Raw genomic sequence first — 24,562 nt, 5'->3', positions numbered from 1 at the left:
GTATTAAGGAAACCAAATCTCAATATTTGATTAATATTTTTTTAATGTTACTCATCTCCCTTAGGCTGAGAGGGCCACTATAGTCGAGGACAGTACTTTATTGTAGTTACAGCCCTCCCTCAACTCTTTAACTCCGAAACACGAACCTTGACAAACAATGCCGCTGTGCGGAAAAACAAGTTGAGTGAGGTACAACTAGGGATATGGTGGAGATTGAACTCGGCACTTTCTCCTATGAAGCGAGCACTCTACCACTGCACCACATCCGAATTTTAATATATTATAAATGTAACTAATAAGTATGTACGACATCGGTTAAATCAGCTACGGAATTAAAAATAGATTGCAAACAATTTTTTTCTGTTGAAAAAACACTCTACTTTTTAGCCAATATTATAAATTTGGGCTAGCAATTTTATTGCTGCACCTTATAACCCAAGCAGCACACCATGTTGGGTTAACATCAGAACAGCGTCGTAAGCATTGGTCAAATGTTTTTGCTATACCAACGTTGACCAAATGTGTTGCGCAACTTGGGAACGTTAAAAGTTATTAGTATTAGCTGTTAATTAATATTATAAATTTTTTGACAATTGAGTTTAATTATAAAAGGAACGTTTGTCTAAAAAAATTTATTTAATTTGTCTAAAATATTAAAATACTGTTCTTTAAAGTTATTTAAATTCTTTCATTGTTATTTCAATGTATAATATTCAAATAAGATAAATAAAAATTAATTATAACATTCTTCGTTCGTATAAAGTTTTAATAACTAAAAATAAAACAATCAAATATTTTAGTTACATCACATAGAAATAAACCAACATTGATTACATTTTTTTCTCATATTATTTTGGTATATGAAAAAACATAATGCTTGTTTGTGTGTAATAATATTTATTATTTTCAATTTAAAGGATTGTTTTGAAAAAGACTTTATCTACGCTAAAGAACTGTTTAGCAATCATACTGATGAAGTTAGCAGTTATAATGACAAAGTTAACAACCATACCGACGAAGTTAACAACCGTACTGACGAAGTTAAAAAATTAAGGATATTTTATCAACTAATTCAGTCAGGAAAAAAGTACAACGAAATTTCAGATGGCTTTAAAAAACTTTTGTCGTGGTTGGAAAATGAGGAAGAAAACAGTTCTCGTGTTGATGAAGAACGAAAATTACTTCTTGTTACCTTAAAACTAGTAATAACAAATAGTATTAACACAGGTGAGTTGTTGACTCTACCTAACTTATTGTTGACTCCAAATAACTTATTGTTGACTCTACCTAACTTTTAAAATATTTCACTTTTTCAAAACGGTTATGATAAAGGTTTTTAAGAATCAAAACATGCTACAAAATTTCACAAAATAAAGAAACAAAACTCGATTGCATTTTGTTTTTGGTGAATTTTTGTGGACAAATTTAAAATACGCCCAAAATAATTTACAATATACACAATAGTCCACAACAAGTATTTAAAAATGCACTTATATTATGAAAAATAACAATCACAGAAATATCCATTTATCAAGTTTTTATAATTATAACTACATTTCATAAATGCATGTTTATTTTATTACATATTGCTCAAAAAAAAATAAACATTTGTTATCTGTATACGGGTTACATATTGTGTAACCAGTATACATATTGTGTAACCAGGGTACATATTGTGTAACGAGTATACAGATTACAAATACCAAATTTTTGAGCAATATGTAATGAAGTAAATATGTGTTTATCAAATGTAATTATAACTACACTTGATAATATATATATATATATATATATATATATATATATATATATATATATATATATATATATATATATATATATATATATATATATATATATATATACCAATCACAAACAATCGTTTAAACACAAAAAATATTCAAAAGACACTATGCTGTCAAAATATATTTAGGATAAAAAAAAAAATAATTTAATTTACAATGGTCTATTCTAAAATCTGCTTCTGCCTATAATAACATTTTCAAAAAATTTAAGCTATGTTTGGAAGAAAAATTTGAAATAATTACTCATTTAAATCAGGAAAATTTGTTAAATAAAAAATCTGAATTAATTTCTAAATGTAGGCACGAAAATAAATACCTCTTAAAAAATTATAAAAACAAATGACCAAATTAAACTATCCCCATTCCAAAGAAATTTATTTAATAATTACTTTCTATAACTTCCCGTTAACCAAAAAAATATAGAAATTAAAAATTTTTTTATAAAAGTTTATAACTTCCTGTAAAATATTTTTTTCTATAAATTGAGTTTTTTTTTTTGAGATTTAGAAACTCTTCCTGATGATCCAGCAATGGTGAAACTTAAAGTAGAAGAAAAAAGTTAGATTAGTGTTTTTAACTAGTATATATATATATATATATATATATATATATATATATATATATATATATATATATATTATATATATATATATATATATACAGCGGTGGCCAAAAATTAAAGACCACTCATTTTTTAGTTAGTTTCTTAATCTTTAAATTAAAATTAAGAAGATTCTAATTGACATATTAAATTTTTTTTTTTTAATATCTTGTTAATTAAAACATACGGATTAAAGTGGTATAATTTTTTTAATCTAATTCTAATTAAATAGCGTTTAACTTATTAAAAAACTGATGAGTAATTATAAATCTTCTTTAAATAAATTGGACAAAATTTAACGACCACTTTCAAATCTTTAATTTACACTTATTAAAAATAATAATCCATTATTTTTTTTAACTGTCTTGATTGCTTATTACGTTGGCTATAAAATAAAATGTCGAAACCTGAGTTTCGATATCAAATAAACATTTATTTTTTGAATTGCAATAAGGATATAAAAATATTTCAAAAATGCGTGCAAAAATCGAAGAAAAAGACAGATACGCGGCTCTTGTATTAAAAGAAGAAGACTATAGCATCAGACAAATAGCAGAAAAGCTCGGAAGGTCTCACTCTTGCATTATTAACATAATTCAACGATACAAAGAGACCCAGTCAATTAATGATCGTCATAGGACTGGACGCAATAAAATTTCAAATGACCGTGATGTTCGCTCGTTAGTGAGATTAATGAAAGAAAACAGAAAAGCATCATCTACAGACTTGTCTACGAAATGGACACTGTCAAATGGTCTGAAAGCAAGCCCTAGAACTGTACGAAGGGTCCTCCACAATTTAAATTATTTATGGCGTGCTGCTGCAAAAAAACCACGCTTAAATAAAAACAAAAATTTGCCAGGAAAGAGTGGTGCAAACTACATAAAAATTGGTCAACAGATCAGTGGAGCCGTGTGGTCTTTAGCGATGAAATGAACGTTAAGGTAGACAACAGAAAAGGTCGCGTAATGTTGCGTAGACTTCCAAGCGAACGGTTCGATGAATCATGCATTTTAAAACGAACAAAACAAGGCAGTGGTTCAATAGGCATTTGGGCCTGTATGAGTGCCTGTGGAGTTGGCGTTTTTCATTTATTCGATGGTAGACTCAACAAAGAAAGGTACATCGAAATTTCGGAAAACTCGCTTATTCCTAGCATTGATTTATGGCAGTAGCAAGATGGATTTATTTTCCAGCAAGATAATATGCCGTGTCATAAAGCGCATGTTGTTAGCGATTGGTTCAATTCTAATAAAATTCAAGTGCTTCCATGGCCTGCCAATAGTCCAGACTTGAATCCAATAGAGAATTTATGGTCGTGGCTTGATCACAAGCTTGGTAAAGAACAACTTTACAATTTGGAAGATTTGAAATCTTCTATCTCTCATCATTTGAAAAATGTGTCAAGTAATCAAAACTTTAATGAATTCAATGCCAGAACGAGTACAAGAGTGCTTGAAAACAAATGGAGGAGCAACACGTTTCTAAATTATTTTTTTATTGCTTTTTGAAATATTTTTGAAACTGGTCTTAAAATTTTGTCTAATTTTTTTTCCCATTTATATTTTTTACTAGTCAGTTTTTTAATTTTTTAACATTATTTTGTAAAAAAATTATAAATTCTTATGTAATAAATATAAAATACAATAAAAATTCTTTCTAAAAATGTTTTTTTTTTTTGATACCTTTTTCCAAAATAAAATTATACTAAGGTTAAAAATAAATTTTGAAAAAAAAAAAGAGTGGTCTTTAATTTTTGGCCACCGCTATATATATATATATATATATATATATATATATATATATATATATATATATATATATATATATATATATATATATATATATATATATATATATATATATATATATATAAAATTTGCCCACAATAAATCACCAAATGTCAAATGCAATTAAGACTTGTTTGTAGCTTGTTTGGATTTCAAAAAACTTTATCATAACCATTTTGAAAAAGTGAAATCATTTAAAAATTACTTTTTTCTAATTTTTTTACTTATAGTTTTAAAAGTTTTCAATGAATAGTCTGTGTGGTATAAATTGTGCCAACAATCAATTTGTCGCCTTTACTTTTTTAATAAAGATGTTAATAAAACGAGTTTGTCCTTTTACAATTGTATTATAAATGCGGCACATGAACTCACCAAAATATTGTCATCAAACAAATTAATTGAATTACTTTTTCTATTACACTTTTATATGTTATATTATTTTTATGTTTGATAAAAGTAATATTAAATAAATAATAATAAAACTAATAAACATTATAATAATATACTGTCTCTTTTTTTTTTTTTTTTTTAATTGTTTATAAATGGAAATAATTTCTTTTTGTTTATATTTTTTAGATTTTAGATTAAGGAATAGTCATGTAGAGACCGCTTTCGTAAATATGTTGTCGGTTGGATTTGCCATTTCCACGTTTGCCGATGAATTAATAAAGAAATCAGAAAAAATAAATGAGTTGCTTTTGTTTTTAAAAAGTTTAATAAATGAAAACTTTATAAGCAAAGAAAAAAAGGATGAAGCATTTCTAAAAATTAAAAACTTTATCCATGATAGCCTTACAAAAAACCAAATTGCTCAGAACTTATATGGTTATTTCCTTCAGATTGCAAATTGCTCCTTGAGTGAAGAGGTTCTTTACAAACGCTTAGACGAAGGATGGGAAAAGAATAAAAAAGAATTAACAAAAAGGTTTAAAAAAATGAAAATATTTGACAAAGAGTCAACAAAAAAATTAGAACAAATTGAAGACCAGATAGCAAAAAGTGAAGTTGACAACATAAAGTTTCGTCATGTTATAAGCAGTACGTCGGATAAAATTTCTTTACTGATAAAACAATTAAAAAAAAAATCTTCTGATTTAGAATTTACTCATAGACAAATGCACATTGTAGACAGTACTACAGCTGAGATGCTTAGTTGGAAAAACTACACCGAACTCAGTTTGCGTGACGAAGAAATTGCACTGCAAAAAAAAGAAAAAATGTTTTTCGAAATGTTAAAAAGTTTTAATTATGAGCTTGAAAGTAATTTGAGTAATCAAAAAAATATTTTATGCAAAAATCAGCATTTTTTTAAAGCAATTAAAGAAATTAACATGTGTTATTCTGACTTTAAACTTAACGAAAAGCGTATCCTTGAATCATACAATATAACAACTGGATCAGACACAAAACATGATTCTCGCTGCTGTCAAATAAATGACAAAAATACTACAATGTATGAAAACAGAATAAAAAGTACAAGCGCATCTGATGATAGAAACTTTGCTTTAGAAAGTCTTAAAGAAAAAATTAAAAGCCTTGAAGATGAAAAGAAACTTTTAACAATAGAAATTGAAGATTTGAATGAAGAGAATGCTAAGCTTATAAACAAAATGCATGAAATTCAAACACTTAAAGAGAGCTGCCAATCAACCCAACAGCCTACAACAAATGAAAATGAATTAAGTGTCGAAAATAATCCGAAAGAAGAAATGTTGTTAAAACAGATAACCGATTTAAAACATATAACCGAGATGCAGTTTGAAAACAGCAAACTTAAAAATATTTTAAATGAACAAAAGAAAAAATGTTTAATGTTGAATAAAAAAACAAAACTAGTTCGCATTAAAAATATCGAATTATTTCAAGAAAATAACTTGTTGCAAAAGATGATGATCGTACTTAAAGATAAATTATCTCAACAAATAGAAAACAGCGCGTGCTTTAAATTAAAATATTTTAATGAAACAAAGTTTAAGAAGAAGGAAAAAAAAGTTAGCCATAAAACAAACAAAAAAAAAAAGTTACATAAAGTATTCAATATTGATGATTCAATATTAAAAAAAAACTGTAACTTGTTTGAAGAAGACTTTTTAAAACCAATTCAGTTTAATGAATACGACTTTGAGAAAGATAAACTTGGACTTGGAAACTACCTACTGCTTTTAAAACAAAAGCTTTTGATACAATCAGACATAGAAAACAAAACGTTCGTTGGCATTTATAAAAAACTCTGCTTAAGCAAACTAACTCCCAATGTACGTTACAAACTAAAATTTAATTGTGATGAAGATGAATATGAGCCTACATTGTCAATCAAAAATATTATTTTTACTGTTTCAGAACTAAACCTGGTTAAAATAAAAGAACAAAATTTAAATCAAACGAATTTTGCAGAACAAAGCAGTGGGTTTTTTGATGAAAATGTAATCAATGAGCTTATTATGAAGCTTTATCAAAGTTATAAACAATTAAAGTATTTAAAAACAAGATTTGAGTTAATGAAAATCAACCATTTTGAAGAAACTCAAAAATACAACAATTTGTTGTCAAACTTAGCAGTTTTAGGAAATTTTCTAAAAGAATTACATTTGGAACAATGCAATGAAGCTGAATCATACTTATTAAAACTCAAAAAAGGTTTATCTTTAAAGATTTTTTTATTTATAAAAATAACATATTAAAATATTTAAGTTTTGGGTTAAATTTTACCTAAGTAGATATTTGTCCTTTTAAGTAAACTTATATACGTATATTTATGTGTGTGTTTGTGTCATGTGCTGCTTTTACACTTGAGATGCAGACATGACTATCAGTATCACAGGGTAGTAAGTACACTTGGGATGCAGGCATGACTATCAGTATCACATGAGTATCACAGGGTAGTAAGTACACTTGGGATGCAGACATGACTATCAGTATCACAGGGTAGTAAGTACACTTGGGATGCAGGCATGACTATCAGTATCACATAATTATCACAGGGTAGTAAGTACACTTAGGATGCAGACATGTATATCAGTATCACATAAGTAAAACAGGGTAAGTAGTAGAGTAAAAAGGGTAGAATGAAATATTGAATAAAATGAAGTAATAATGACAATCCATGGCCGGTGCCGCCGGAGGGAGGGGGCTAGAGGGCACGAACATCCCCTACATTTTTGTACCCTCCTCGCTTTGAAACCCATGTCGCCGGCCCAACAATTTTTATCATTTTGCGCTTAATTGTTAAATAAAATTTTTCGATCATTCTGTAGAGAATTTTTTTTTAAATTAAATAAAAATTGATATCAAGCACCCACCCTCAGTAACGATCTAGTCAATTGTGGAAAAGAAACAGGACTCCTATACAAAATGGTCGGGAAAATGAAACAAGACCAGTATAAAGAAGTTCTGAAAAATCAGTTGCTACCCCCAAATGATGCTTTATATAAAATTCTAATAAAAAATAAATAAATTATTTAAATAAACTGTCAAATTTTTAGTTCTGTAATAACTTTTTTTTTCATTCTTTGAAAAACGGGCAAAAAAAAAACTCTTGAAAGCGAAATTTGCTATCAGTGAACTTAGAAGGTATCCTTGTATAAATTTTTACGGTTGTCAAAAATCTTATATTAAAATTAAATTAGCTATTTGTGGTAAAAAGTTATGAATTAAAAATCAAAAACAGAATTAATCGCACTAATTGTTAACATAGTAAACGGGGTTTTATGAATTAGTTATGTATAAACTAAGAAATGAACTCTTTTAATAAATTTTAAGCCATTATTATCAAACTTTTTTAATATAAAACATGTCTTGAAAAAACTTGCACACAATGAAAAAGAAAAACCATACGCCAAAATGCAAGTTGAATTTTGCTGGTAAAAGTACAAAGCAATAAGTTTTCATTCAACAAAGCTGCTCAATCAATCAGCATACAAATAGCAACCTTCGTAGGCGTGTCCGCGGCTCTTGAATCAACTTTGGTAGATACGCTTATCAAATTATCTGATAGGGGTTTTACAGAATTCATAATGATCTTATCAAGCTAGTTACTAACTATTTGCAACATCAAGATCATGAGATAAAGAAAAAAATTGTATTATTGTTTACACAGTAAACAATAATACACAGGAGAAAAAATCGTTAAAGCTTTTGATCAATCAGTGAAGTCATAAGTTGAAGTTATTAGAGCCGTTGGTTGAAGTCAATCAGTGAAGTTATCAGAGCCGTTGGCATTATTTCAATACTTGGGTTTGCTTCTTGCACGCAAAAAACAGGAGTAAAGTATTTTAGTATGCTAAATTACCTAAAAGAAACGGGGATTAAAAAAAACAATTTATGTTATTTTTGAAACTTTAAAGAAATTGCTTTCTTTAATAATTATGACAAGCTACACATAGTTTGTACACATAGTTTGTACACATAGTTTGTACACATAGTTTGTACACATAGTTTGTACACATAGTTTGTACACATAGTTTGTACACATAGTTTGTACACATAGTTTGTACACATAGTTTGTACACATAGTTTGTACACATAGTTTGTACACATAGTTTGTACACATAGTTTGTACACATAGTTTGTACACATAGTTTGTACACATAGTTTGTACACATAGTTTGTACACATAGTTTGTACACATAGTTTGTACACATAGTTTGTACACATAGTTTGTACACATAGTTTGTACACATAGTTTGTACACATAGTTTGTACACATAATTTGTATACATAGTTTGTACACATAGTTTGTACACATAGTTTGTACACATAGTTTGTACAAACCCTCTTTTGCAGGTGCTAAATAACCATTAAAATTGGTTAATAACATTCAAAAAATTAATGATATAGTCTGAATCTGCATCAATGGTACTGGTAACTGTTACATTCCAGCCATTAAAGTTCTAGTTAACTAGTATAATGTTTAGCTGAATCAATTATTTAACTAAATAAAACTTTTTTTTGTTACTGTTTTGTTATATAATTTTTCTATTTATATAGAGATTGCAATTACATCTATTTATATAGAGATTGCAATTACATCCGTCATAAAATAAAATTTAATTACAAAAGTAAAAATAATAAACAGTCTCGGGCTAAAAGAAGTTTTGGACAGAAAATTGTTGAAGAGGCTACTTTAGTTGTGGTTGCAATTCTCTCTTAACTCTATAATTCCGAACCATGAATCTTGACGAACAAGGTGTTGCGTGGAGAAGTAAGTTAAGCGCGCTTTTACCAGGGACGTAGTGGGGATCGAACTTGGAACTTCTCTCTTATGAGGCGAGTGCTCTACCACTACACCACTACTGGATAAAGTTATAGGTATACGTGACATATGAACCAGTAGTAATCAGAATGGTGTAAGTCAACGTTTACTCGATTTTATATTTTTATGGTTTAAGTTGATTTACTATAGATAAACCCTACAAACTAAAAAAAAATAGTTGCCAGTTTCCTTACTTAAACTTACGCCTTACACCAGTCTCAAGTTTAACAGAATGATGCTTTGCAGTCATAAATATTGAATTCTTTTAATACTTTTTTTTGACACCATGCTAATTCTTACCAGCTCTTATGTTACCTATTAAGTCGTATTTAGATCGAATGAAAAATGTATAAATTTGTTTACCAGCTCATTCGTTGCACATTATGCAGTCACTAGATGTTAGTGTTTATTGCCATGTCAAAAAAGTTTGAAAGCGATTTTGAATACTACTTCTGCAATTTTATGCCAAGGCAAATATTCAGGAATTTATTGATCAACGAATTCTAAGCAAAATTTTTCTTTTACTGGATTTTAAAATAGTGGTATGTTTCTACTTTACATCAATAAAAATCAAAACTAAAAATTACTAAAAGGTTTGAAACACCATTATCTCAACCTCAGTCATTGTCATATCAACCACATAAATTTATACCAGTACCACCACAACCACCATCAGTAATTATACCATTTTAGCCAATGTTCTCCAAACTCACATCAACAACATTTAACGCCAAGATATACTTATAGTATCACCTTCAAAATCAAATCGCTAAATACTAACATTCAATATTGTAGGAACTCCGTATATTCAAAAAAAAATTCAAAAAGTTGGAATGTTGGAATACAAATGGAATTAACCAAGCAACTTGCTGTACCATTGCAACAAGTATTTTGCATCCAACACGTCAAAACAAAATAAATAAAAAAATGTAAACTTATCTGAATTCGAAAAAAATAAAATACTAAAAAGATTGGAAAGATCCTGGCAGCAAAAATTACCAAACAAGCTAAAAAAAACGTAAGCTCAACTTTGCAGCAAAGAAATTAGGCAACAAAAGCAACTCCAACAAAACAACAAAAATAGCAACTAAGTTAAGTGTGAAAAGTACCGTAAAGTTTTAGACGAAGCTTCAGTAAGTATAAATAATTAATAGTATCAGAGCAGAAATATAAAATACAAATTTTGGCTTTGTCAAACATTAATACAAATGCAATATGTAAATGTCACCTAGTTTTGTTGCACCAAAAAGTGACGCACTAGTGACAACTTAATCTCCACAAATGACAACTTAATCTCCACAAGTAACAACTCCACAAGCAATCTCCACAAGTGACAACTTAATCTCCACAAGTGACAAATTAATCTCCACAAGTAACAACTTAGTCTCCACAAGTGACAACTTAATCTCTAGAACCTCTAACAACTAACCATCATCATAGGAAATTTAAAAAATTAAAAATGATTTTTATTATTGGATATTTTTTTAATTGTTATAATCGATTGCTTTTTTAATTAAATGTTATTTTAAATACCCCTCGAATTCATATTTCATTCTCTTTAAATGTTAGAGTAGAATGAAATAGTTTTTTTCAATTAAATCTTAAAAAAAATTTGTTTGATTTTTGTATATATAAATAGTACTTAAAGTTTCCTTACGAAGATAATAATAATTAAAAATTTCATTAAAACTCTTAACTATTTTGTTTGATACTAATGTGATTATGTTACACTTTTATCGCAAAGCTAGAACTCATTGTGTCTCAATTTGTTCAATGAGTGAATAAAGATGCTGCAGAAAAGAAAGCGACAACATTAAAAGAGAAGAAAAAGACTAATTCTTAGTAATATATTTTTGAATGATTCTATTGAAAAACTCAACTTTATTAGTACCCTCATGGAATATTTTCAAAAATGTGCTCAACCAAAGAGTAAATAACTTAATGGCTTTATAATCTTCAATTAAATAAATATTAAACATTTATGTCGATATTACAACAGCACATATTGTGGTTAATATTTTGTAAAACCTTTATTTGCAAAAACTGTATCAAAGTGTTGTGACTTGCCTACAATTGATTTTCTTATAGTTTCTGTCAACTTTCGGGTTTTTGTCACAGATCTTGATATTCTCCACCAAAGGATCTTGCCTACTAGTTATACTTTCTTTTCCAATATCTTGATATTGGTCTGGGAATATATATATATACATATATATATATATATATATATATATATATATATATATATATATATATATATATATATATATATATATATATATATATATATATATATATATATATATATATATATATATATATATGTATATATATATATATATATATATGTATATATATATATATATATATGTATATATAAATGCACTGCTATATCGAAGGCCAACAAGATGCTTGGCGTGCTTAAAAGGACAATTTTCGCGCAGTGTAGCATTATGGAAAAAAATTTTCATAACGTACGTCCGTCCTCATTTTGAATTCTCTGCCTCAAGTTGGAACCCACATACAATTAAACATAAACACCTTTGAGAGAGTCCAGAGACGCGCCACTAAGATAGCTCATAGTATAAAGCATCTACCTTATGAAAATAGGCTATGCATTTTAAACCTGACTACGCCTTAAGAAAGACGTCATTGTGGAGACTTAATACAACTCTTTAAAATTAAATCTGGTAAAAAAATTATTAACTGGCATTACACTCCAATCCGTGCTGCGCCTCGCCATGGTCACAGAAGTCGACTAGTTAAGGAGATAGTTCAATCCATTAATAATAGAAGTAACTTCTTCACAAACTGAGTTGTCGACAGCTGGAATTGCCTACCAGATGATATTGAAAATGCAGAAAGCCCAAACACCTTTAAGAACCAGTTGAACATGTTCCAAAAACATGTATATATATATATATATATATATATATATATATATATATATATATATATATATATATATATATATATATATATATATATATATTTATATTTATATATTTATATGTTATTTATTTTAAATCCAATTATCTCTTAACTTAATATGCAATGTTTTATTGATTTTTAGGTAAAGTTTCTTCTTCAGTGCTTCTTGATGGAAAAAAGTTGGCGCTTTTTAAAAGGTTCTTCTATTCAATATCCAACCCTCAACCAAAAAAGGAATTTTCAAAAGAAAGTGAAAGTGGGTCAGATATGTCCAAAAATGAAAGCAGTGATACAACTAAAGAAAAAGCTAATTTACTAAAAGACTTGCGTGTAAAGAAATACGAGAAGGTTAAATCAGAAAAAGCACTAGAATTAAAAGATGAGATTGGTGACCAGTCTAATGATAATTTAACTGAAAAAAATCAATCACGAGAAAAAAAATTACAAGAATTTCAATTAATTTTTGAGCAGATGAGAAGTGATCGATTTGACTTGTTAAAACAAAATGAATGTTTGCTGATTGAAATCCAACAAAAAAATAAAGATTTGCAAAAAGCAAAAAAAATAAATAGTGATTTAAAAAACAAAGTTGAGTTCATAAGAAAAATCATTTTAAAAGAAAAAAAAATGTGTACCGAAAAAAAAATTATTCGAGAATGTGATGAAATTTTTAATCGAGTTCAAACTCAAGCAAAATCTCTTATATCGCTGGAAAATAACGCAGCTGATCTAAAACTACCTGCTGAAGAAGAAAACGCATGTTTTACCGATGCACAAAACGTTCAAATAAAAGAAGTTGACGGACTCAAAAACTTAGTCAACTATAGCCCAAAAAAGAACAATTGTATCAAAGTACAAAAAAACAATCAAGGTTCAAAAGAGGCGTTGAGAGATAAGAAAGGGTGTAAAGATAACACCAATAATCCTTCAATCAACCAAACTGTGTTATCGAAAAGACATTTCAATTGTGTTAATCGAGCTATAAGTTTAGTTAAGAGTTACAGAAATTTAAAAAAGTACAGTAAAAAACTCAATAAAAGGCTTCGGAAAACTAAAAATAAACTTGCTGTTTTAGAAAATCAATTGCATGAAGTGCAAATAGAATTAGATGCCCATAAGTTAGTTAATGAAAATCTTCTAACAAAATACAGAACAGACAAATTAAACTCTCAAAATCAATCATCTTTGAACGTTTTTGGTTTGACATCTGTCAAATGCACACAAACAGAAAACTATCTGTCAGCTTATATAACTCAACCCCGCCAATATGAAGAACTCAAAAATACATTGAAAAAGTTTTATAAAACTGAACCCATGATTATAGAAGATTTATTAAAAGAAAAGAATGAAACCGAACACCTAAAAGATAAAATGTTGAGCAATAATAACGATTTATACCTTACACATAATGTATCAAACAATTTAACAGCTGAAAATAAAAAAACAAATCTTCTTTTGGAAAATAAGGATTCAAATAAAGATACATCAGACCTAGAATCTAAATATTTAGAAGTTACAAAAAAAAATAAAGAGTACGAGAACACTATTGAAATGCTTGAGCGTCAAATATTGCAGATTAGTCGGTCATTAGACAGATCATTGGAGGGATTGTCTGGCTCATCGGAAAAACAAGACACTTTAAAAGATTTAAAAGACCTTCTATCAAATAGTTTTGACAATATTGTAAATCGTAAAGGTATCAATGAAAAGTATGAGAATGAGGAAGGTGTTGGTTACGTAAACAATCATAACAAAACGTGGTCTATTACAGACGGCTTTGATCTTTCTGAAGATAAAAATGATCATAAGGACAAATTTGATTCATTTAATGAGGTCCGCAAAAGCTGTACAAAAGAAAAAAAGGAAAAAAAAAGTGAATTTGAAGTGTTCAACAAGAATCACAATAGTTCTACAAATAATTCAACTTTTAAAGAAAACAAACTTGATGCTGAAAGAGATGTTTTAAATGTAGACAAGATAACTAAAGAGAATGCTACTAATAAAAACATAGCACTCAAAATACCTGATGTTGGTGTTAACAAATTTGAAAATTCCTCTTGTAATTCTAATTCAAAAACATTAAAAATACAAGAGAAAAATTTTATCAGTAATCTAGAAATTCAATTAGAAAATTCTTTGAAGGAGATTGATAGATTAAAAACAATTTCTGATATAAAAAAAAATTTTTTTCTTTATATTCAAAAAGAGTTTGATAAGATTGTTTCACTAGTAGAACAAAAAAATGCCGAGTTAGAAGTACTTTGTGGAAGCTTTATTGCTAAAAAAACTGCGGCTGAACATGATTCTTATGAAAAAAGTAAATATATGACATCATATTTTTCTAATGAAGCAAAAAAAGGTTTAAAAAACGTTTTTTATGACCAGTTTTCAGAGAATGAAGTACTCAAGCTACAGAGCAAAGAAGATCTACTCAAGCTACAGAGCAAAGAAGATCTACTAAATAGTGATGAAGTTCAAAAGGAGCTAGATATACAGAGCAACGCAATGTTTACTCTAAAAATGAAATTACACCATTTTTTAAATTATCATCAAGCAATATGTCAAAGTATATTATTCAGCTTAAAGCCTACAATCTGCTCAATGAATAAAATTAATGGTCATCCCTATTGTATCAAACACTATCCTGACAATATACATACAAACCAGCAGATAAACAAGGAAGATGCAATAGCAAATAAGAAGAAGATAATAAGAGATAGTAAACAAGGTATAATTAATTTTAAGTAAAGGAAATGAATATAAAAAGGGTTAAACAATCTATCAATTTTGAAAATTTTTCGACAAATTATTTTAATGCAAAATATTCTTATTACGTTGGAGGTTTGGAACTCTCAACTTTCTGCATTAATTAAGTTATTGTCTATGCATACCTAAAAAAAAATCTAGTTTGTCTAACTGCAAATATAATTCTGTTCCGCATACAAACATAAAACGTGTTTGGCTGTATTGTTGGGTAAACAATGCAACCAAACACATTTTTGTATTTACTCTCTGTGAGGTAACAAGGAGAATAAACCACTATATATACTACTGTGATCAAAAATTAAGGTGAATTTTTTTATAAAATGAAAAATCTTTATTTATTCTTCCAAATCTGTATCGTCCCCCTCAAAATAATCCCCCCCCCCGGCCCCAATGCACTTTTGCCAACGTTTTTTCCAGTCTTCGAAGCATGCCGAAAAGTCCTCGGTAGGGATAGCCTTCAATGTGCATGCCAATTCACGTTGGATCTCTTCAATGGACTCAAAACGATTTCCCCGGAGTGGTCTCTTGAGCTTTGGGAACAGCCAGAAGTCACACGGTGCTAAGTCGGGCGAATACGGTGGTTGTGGAGCAACATGGGTAGAGTTTTTGGCGAAAAACTCACCAAGAACCAGTGCTGTGTGCGAAGGCGCATTATCGTGGTGCAAAATCCAAGAGTTATTGGCCCATAACTCCGGTCTATTTTTGCGAATAGCTTCACGCAAACGTCGCATAACGCTTAAATAATATTCCTTGTTGACAGTTTGGCCAGTTGGAAGGAATTCGTAGTGCACGACACCACAATAATCAAAGAAAACAGTCAACATGACCTTGATTTTTGAGCGACTTTGACGTGGTTGCTTCGGTCTCGGCTCGCCTTTTTCACGGTATTCACTCGATTGGTCGGTTGATTCAGGGTCTTATGCGTAGACCCAAGTCTCATCGCCAGTAATAATTTGTTTGTAGACGTCTTGATAGTCAAAAAGCATTGTTTCACACGTTTTAACGCGACGCTCTTTTTCAAAGAAATTGAGAAATTTCGGCACGAAACGTGATTTGAGTCTGATGAGGCCCAAATGATCCTTCAAAATCGCTTGCACCGACCCAAATGATATTCCAACCATGTCAACAAGGTCTCGAATGGTTAACCGACGATTTGCAAGCACCAATTCTTTGATTTTGTTGATGTGGCGATCATCAATCGATGATCAATCGGTCGTCCGGAGCGTTCCAAGTCATCAACACGTTCTCGGCCTTCTTTGAAGTCTTTGTACCACTTGTCAACATTTTTTTGAGAATAGTCTCTTCACCGAAGGCCTTTTGCAACATTCGATACGTTTCAGCAGCAGAAATATCATTCCGCAAACAAAATTTAATAGCACTTCTTTGCTCAACAAAATTAGACATCGTGAAAATCGCCGAATGCACTTTTGGTACTTCAGAAACAAGCGTAAACAAAAAAAAATAATTATGAGTTTGACATGTAACTTGGCGCAAATGTTAATGACATTCCTACCAAATTAAAAATAAAAAAGATTGGACGATTCAAATAAGGCGGGAAGTTTAAATTAAAAATTCACCTTACTTTTTGATTACAGTAGTATATCAATCAGAAAAAATAACATCATTAATTTGTTAATGCCTAAAAGTTATATCTTTATTGACTAGTTAATTTAACTCTGTGACTCTGTTTTTTAATATTGCTAAATAATACAAGTTGTGGTCGACTTAACTGCAAAATAATGCAGTTGAGTCAATTCACGTAAAATGTGGTTCGCGCAACGATACATACTATTTGGGTCATAAAAGTGGGTTTTATTACCCAACACCCCTTTTCGGGGTGAAGAGAGTTTTACATGGTCATAAACTTTGAACGATAAACGATGAAACATGAAACCTGTCAATGAATTTAAACTTAGTATAGTATACATAGTATAATGTATGTAGTATATGTATTTATATGTTTAGTATAATATATATATAATATATAGTATAAAATATATGTTTAGTATAATATATATAGTAGATACTGTTTTAGTTGATTGCCCTCGCATTTGAGGTTTGAGCAAACCTTTTAGCGTACTTTTGTTCCTAGGCTCCAATTTTTTTGCAAAATATTCTTATTTGACATAAACATAAATATACATACGCTTAGAGTTTGCACAGTGTCTTAAAGCGTCATCTCTGAAAATCAAAATGTTTTCCCTATACCACTTATTTATATTGATATTTTTACTATAAATTGATATTAAGCAAAACATAAAGATTGAACATTGATTGTTCAATCAATGTTCAATTTTTGTTAGAAAAGATTGATTGTTTAACTTATAACATTAAAAATATCATAAGTTGAAAAATATTGGTAAAAATAAACACATAAAGTATGATTTGTGCCATTAAAAAAGATAACAACCACTGTATTGAAATGCAGTAAAAGTAGATTTGTGAAACATATTTTTATGGATTTTAATGATAGAAGAAAAAGCTCAAAGTTTAAACTATGCTATTATTCAAAATTTAAAATAATTTGTGTTTAATAAAGCTTCTTATTTTAGCTTTAATAAAAAACAAAGCTTTTTTCAAAACTAATTTTAAAAAATGACCACATTTCGTTATCACATTTGTACTTTGGTTATCAAGTTCGTTATCACATTTGTACTGTTTAGTTATACTAATGATTTACTCTGAGACCTCATTATTATAGGTAGTTTATAATTTCGGTTTTATTTTTGAATCAAAAATGGCAAAGTCTCTTTCTAAGCTTGTTAGTAACCAGGATATTAGAAGCTGCTTAACATGCTGTTGAAACTTTATCTTTACATCCCCATATAGATAAAAGCCAATGAAAAATTGTAAGATAATATGTTTGAAATACCGAATTTATTTTTATGTAACTTCGGTAAGTCTGAAACTAATATATTTTGGTTTAATACATAATTCCATTTACTATTCCAATTATAATTGAGCTAATACTCAACCAACAAAACCTAAAAACTTATTTAAACCTTAAATAAAAATAAAATAAAACTAAAATTATAAAATAAAATAAAAACTAAAAATCTAAAATCTTATATAAACGAAAAACAAATATAAATAAGCGAAACCCCTATTGAAAGACATGCAAGTGATGAATATATATATGAAATATTTACAAATGCTTTACTTTTGTGTATAAATACATTAACAGTTAGATTTCAAAAATCTTTAGTAATATATTTATGAAAAATAAGAACAAAAAGTTCTCTGTACAAAAAAACAATGCAATATTAATGCCATATGCCATGCAATATTATTGAATTGCCACGAATTAATGGCCAGTTTTCTGAATATGAAGTTTTCATGCCAAAGACATAAATTATGGAATACTTTTAGAAAAGCAAAAACGTTCAAATATCGTAAAATTGTCGAATTCCTTAAAGTTTGTTATAAAAAATGAGATTTTTAAACGAAATAAATAGTTATTTTTTATATTTTTCATACGAATAACAAATCCCATATCTGTAGTTTTTATTTTGTTTGTTTGTCTTTTATTGTTTTATCATTTTGTCTTTATTGTTTTAAATGTACTTTACATTTAGCAAAGACATTTTGAATAACTATCGTCAATATTATATAAATTTTACTTTTATTTATTTTTTTACTGTTTTATTTTACTTTTTGCTTGTATTAGCTCAATGTTAATGTTTATAAATGTTTATAAATGTTTATCCATTATTAATTATATATAATAATGTTTATAAATTTTTATCCATTATTAATTATATATATTAATGTTTATAAATTTTTATCCATTATTAAGTATATATATTAATGTTAATAAATTTTTATCCATTATTAATTATATATCGGAGTTGTTTATGGTATTTTAAAACAATATTCTGTTTTGTTTAACTTGTTACAAACAACAAATTTTGCATAAAAAATAATGAAGCAATTGCGCAGTCAAAGACTAAAAGTTAACTCTTGATTAATTAAAAACTGGTATTATCTAAATAGGTAAAACTTTTAATAAGGTAAGTTCCTATAAAAAATATTAAAATCTAACTTTCAAATTGAAGTAGAAGTTCAAAAGCAAAAATTATCTAATAATTGAATTTCTTTTTGCTAAAAATTCTTAGATGACGTTCTTTTTTGCTAAAAATTCTTAGCTGACTTTTTTGCAAATTTGTTTAGTACACTACTTGTATGACTTTGTCGACACTTTTCTTACTCACATTCATTCAAACTTTTTCATGATGGTTTTGCGAATGTCATCACAGTGTCTCTTATTTTTAAAAACTTTTATTATCTCATCATTCAACAAAGAATTGAATTTGCGACGTTTTAGGCTTTCTAATTTTTTAAACATTTGCCTTATTATATCGTTTTTTTAATACAATTTAGTTTAATTTTTCTTTAATTTATTTTTACTTTTCAAAGCAAATATATATATTTTTTTACAAGATCAGATCCTCTTTTTTTTTAATTCACAAATTTCGCAATCAGAACTTTAAAAAATTTATAATTACAATTGCTTTTCTTAATTTTAATATTACGCATATTACACCAAAAATCAGCAAAAATAGAAATTTTCCAAATATAGAAATATCAAAACATAAATTTTTGGAGTAAGAGAATCCATATTTGACATCAAAATTTAGTATTGAAAGTTCTAACTGTCCCGTTATATGGCTTTTAGGGTCAACTTAAATGAGTATGACGCGAAATGTCCTAAATATTAAAATGTAAATGCTTTGGATTGGTTAATCCAAACAAGCGGTAAGGAGGTTCGGTAGCATGATTGGGCACAAGTAGGTGTATTTAATTTTTTTTAATTTTCAATCTGTTTTTTGGGTTGATTTTACCGTAAAAAAGTGTCAACTTTTTCTTGTTTTGCATGATCGCATATAACACTATTGTCCACAATAGTGTTATATGCGATCCATATAACACTATTGTGGAGAAAATGTTCAACTTTCTGAAAGCTCCATTAACCATCCACAAACTCTCTATGCATTGTTTGCTGCAAGTAAGTGGTAAAACCAATTATTTGTACTACTTAGGTTATTTTATTATAAAAACATTCACCATCAACACTATCAATTTCAGTTTCAAATTCAGTTTCCTGTAGGTATGTCAACCTTAGTGCTTATTATTGTGTCACATTTTTTAAAAAAACACAAGAGCATTATTTTTCTAATGTGCTTGTCTTTGTAAAATTTTTAAAACAAAATTTTTACATTTTGCATTGAAGTAGATAGTTTTTAATGTTGAGTACCCGGCATAAATTTATTTAATTTAATCTAAATAAATAATAAAAAAAAAAAATCATGTCAAGAAATTATGATAGTTCAACAGCATAAATAAATAAGTTAATTTTAAAACTATTTACTATCAAAACTTTATAAACACTTTTTACGTTAGATAGGGTAGGGTGGGGTAATATGGATTGTTGGGGTAATATGGATATATTCAATAAAGACGCATGGAGCAAGTTATCTCTGCATAATGTTGAAACCTGAAAATTACCAACAGTTTATACACATAATTAGCTTCTTTTTTTTGTATTAACAATGTTTATATTTGATTTACATGAATAGTTAAAATGCAAAACATTTTGTTTTGAAAAAAATATAAAAAACATTAAATTTCAAAACTTTTGTCTGCAGACTTCAGTTATAGTACTTATCAAAGAATAATGATGTAAATTTATTAGTTGGACCATGGTCTAACAACATGTAAAATTTAAATTATAAGTTCTCTAACCCATATTGATAAATAAACAAAAATCTAATATGGGGTAAAATGGACATACAGGTAAAATGATAATGGGGTAAAATAGAAAGTATGTAAAATCCTATTAACATTATGGAAGTTTGTTACAAAATCATAAGCTACATGACATTTATTTATGTACTTATGCTCACTTTTGCTTTTAAATATAGTATTGTTTTAAATATAGTACTATTTTAAATATAGTATTATTTTAAATATAGTATTTTAAATATAGTATTATACATTTTATTTTTTAATATTATAAGTAAAATCTTTATACATTATGGAAATCAAAAAAATAAATTTAAACATAATGGTCTTGATACCAAAAAATGAAAAATAATGAAACATGTTATATTATTTTGAAAAAAAGTTTGGATAAAAGTTAAGGTTATATTTCAAATAATATATAAGAACAATAATTTACAAATGGAAAACCATAAAAAAAAGCATTCTAATATTTTGTAGAACCTCCTTTCTCATGTAAGCATTGGTTTACTCTATTTGGCATCGAGTTTACAAGATTTTGAGTTATTTTTTTTGGCACATTGTCAAGCAGTTTCCTTATTTAATTTTTAATTGCTCAACATTTAAAATTTTGATTTTTCCAAGATGATGATCTAAATTTTCTATACAATTTAAGTCAGTTGTCGACAAACCATTGTTTGCATATTTTTGCTGCATGGCATGGCGCACCATTTTGTTGATTTATGATATTACTGTGTTCTTCTTTAAATATATCAATTTAGAGAAGGAGGCAATTATCTAAAATTTCAATATATCTATCAGCATTAAGTCTACCTTCAAATAATTGATAGCATCCAAGTCAAGCATAATTCATGCAGGCCCAAATGCCTATACTCCGACTACCTTGCTTAGTTCGCTGGTACAATTTGAATCAAATCTCTCTTTAGGGATCGCCTTAGTATAACACGGCATTTTGGCATATCTACCTCAACATTCATTTTGTCAGAGAATATAAAATTTTGCCACTTGCAATCAGGCCAATTTTTGTGTTGATTGCACCATACAATTCTTGCTTTTTGCTGTTTCTTTGAAAATCTTGGCTTCTTGCATGCAGATTGCCACATATAATAATTTCTATGAAGAATTCTTCTAACAGTTCTTGAACTCACTTTTATTCCAGGTGTATTTTTTAATTTATGGCAGAGAGTGCTTGACGATAATTTTCTGTCATGTTTCATTTAACGAATTAATAAACGTTCATCTCTTTGTGTTGTTACAGCTGGCCGACCAGATCGTCGTCGATCCTTAATGTCACCTGTTTCAGAAAAACGTTTTAAAATACGTGCAACAATTGAATATGCAATATTTAACTTATTTGCTATTTGACGATGAGATAGTCCTTGGTTTCGAAGAAAAATTAATTCGTAACGTGTTTTTCAGAGATTCTCGACCGTGATTTTGGAGTTTCATGCTGTATTTCTTCGCTTATTTTGTAACTTTTTTATTATTTAATTTATTCGTGTTTTTATTAGTACTATTAAAACAAAAAACAAAAAAATATCAGAAATAATAAATGCAGATGATAATAAAATCAAAATTATTGAAAAAAATCATGAATATATTACTTAAATTTTAAAAGTAAAGCAGTGAGCCTTAACTTTTGACCAACATAAAAAATAAAAATTTTATAGTAGTTGTTATCAAATTGTTTATAATTAGGAGTACAAAATAAATTTTAAGGAAACCACGTATCAATTAAACAGTAAACATGATACTTATTATTTAATACCAATAAAATATTGAAAAAGTATAATAGTTTTTAAAATAATTTCAATCAAACAGGATTTAAAAAAAAAAATAGTGAGCTTTAATTTATGGCCAATGATGTAATAGTTTGATATAATGCTACTGAAATACTTACATTAAGATCATAGTTTAAGTTTGTTTTCCCTGAAAAGCTAGGGTAAAACTTTAACTTCCATCTAAATATTTTATATTCTATTTTTGTATTCCTCATTTTATTTATTTTATTATCATATTTTACTTTATAATTAAATTTTATATATTTAAAGCTAATTTTATAATATTTTAGATAAAATAATAAGACTGAAATAAATTATCATGCCTGAAATAAAATATCAATCCAAGACTATTGGTACATACAATCACAGCAAATTAATGACTACCATACAGCTTGTTAAGCAAGGGGAGTCAGTATACAATGTATCAAAGTCTTCAAAAAATAACAAAAGATTTTATGGTGGTTGTGAACTTAAAAAAAAATTATATTAAAAAAATATATATCTAAAATTCTATCCATACTACCCCACCCTATACAACTTGCAGTCATAAAGTAATAAAGCTGATAAATATAATAATGATGTAATCAAATTACTAACTTAAAAAAATTTAAAAAAACAAAAACTAAGAAATGCAGTTCTGAAACAAAAACAAAATTTTTCAAAAGTTTTGATCCCTACTGTTCTTATTCTTATAGATTTACAAAAGTAATTATTTTCCTGTAAATACATATTCATACATACTTGTAATTCTTACCTATTATGCGACAATAAACGTAAGTCATTACATAAAATGTCAGAAGACTTTAGTCATTTTTATCTTGTCGGTAGTTTCTGAAATGTTTTAGACATTACGCGTAATGAATAAATTCGTAGTACGACTGCAACCGCGTGCCAGAAAACAAAAGTAGCCTAATTAATAAAATAATTAAATTAATTACTTAATGCTTTGTTTGCTAGAGAAACATAAAACTTACCTTTCCCAGTGGGCATGCGTTGTCCAGGAGACGTTCGTCTTTCGGAGACGGAGACGGAGACGCCTTTGCGTCGTCCAGGAGACGTTCGTCTTTCAGAAAGACGGAGGTCTTTCGGACGTCTAGTAAGAAGCGTCGTCCGTAAGACGTCCGACGGACGTCCCCTGGACGATGCGTGCCCACTGGGTTACAAAAAATAGGTCAACAGCCTTGGTAGGTCTATAAAATATAGTCTGATAATAGTAGTCCGTTGTTACTGAACATAAACTGATACGTACAGGGGATACTGCAGCTTTTTTCGATATTTGAAATAGATAAATTAGGCACATTTATGGTTGCATCAAGTAAGAACCCAAAAATTTAATTGATTGAAGCCTGGTAAAAAATGAGTTTAAGATTTTAGGCTCCTTCACCCTAAATGTAAGGTGAATAAGTTAATAAAAACGATTTTCAGTATCCGTAACAAAATTTTTTGCCGACACTCGTTATTTGATACTTGTTGACAAGTATCAATTTGAGGGGTTAAAATCTTTACATGGTCATAACATTTTCGATCATTAAAAGATTAATAAATTAAGTTTGAAATCTGATAATAAAAACAAATTTAGAAAAAACATTGTATAAGCTCTTAGCTCTCACTTTATAGTTAGACGGTGGGGGAGGGAAGAGGGGGGGGAGGAATTTTACTAGGCACTGGTCATTGCAACTTTTTGCAAAGCATCTTTATTTAACATAATTATAAGTACTAGGTTTAAACATTTTATGTGATAATTGTATTAAAAAACTAATCGCAATCAATCTGTGTATTTCTTTTCATTGCTTTTTATATTGGTTTTTCGACTGGTTTTATTGTAAGAAATTAAAAAAATATATATTCGAACAAATTGTTTTTAAATTGTTTTCTATTTGGTTTCATAAAGAATGTAT

The 24,562-nt window shown here is 28.1% G+C and overlaps 1 protein-coding gene across 1 annotated transcript in view; it reads left to right on the top strand.

Moving 5' to 3' along the window:
- Positions 1-24,562, top strand: part of LOC136092291 (golgin subfamily B member 1-like) — a 41,698-nt gene that overhangs the window by 8,990 nt on the left and 8,146 nt on the right. The window contains exons 3-5 of the mRNA XM_065820164.1: positions 918-1,227; positions 4,773-6,833; positions 12,521-15,106. Of these exons, the coding sequence (XP_065676236.1) occupies positions 918-1,227; positions 4,773-6,833; positions 12,521-15,106 (4,957 nt within the window). The remainder of the gene's footprint in view (positions 1-917; positions 1,228-4,772; positions 6,834-12,520; positions 15,107-24,562) is intronic.

Source organism: Hydra vulgaris, chromosome 15 (genome assembly GCF_038396675.1).
Source record: "Hydra vulgaris chromosome 15, alternate assembly HydraT2T_AEP".
Classification (NCBI taxonomy): domain Eukaryota; kingdom Metazoa; phylum Cnidaria; class Hydrozoa; order Anthoathecata; family Hydridae; genus Hydra; species Hydra vulgaris.
This window is presented reverse-complemented; position numbering and strand designations above follow the sequence as displayed.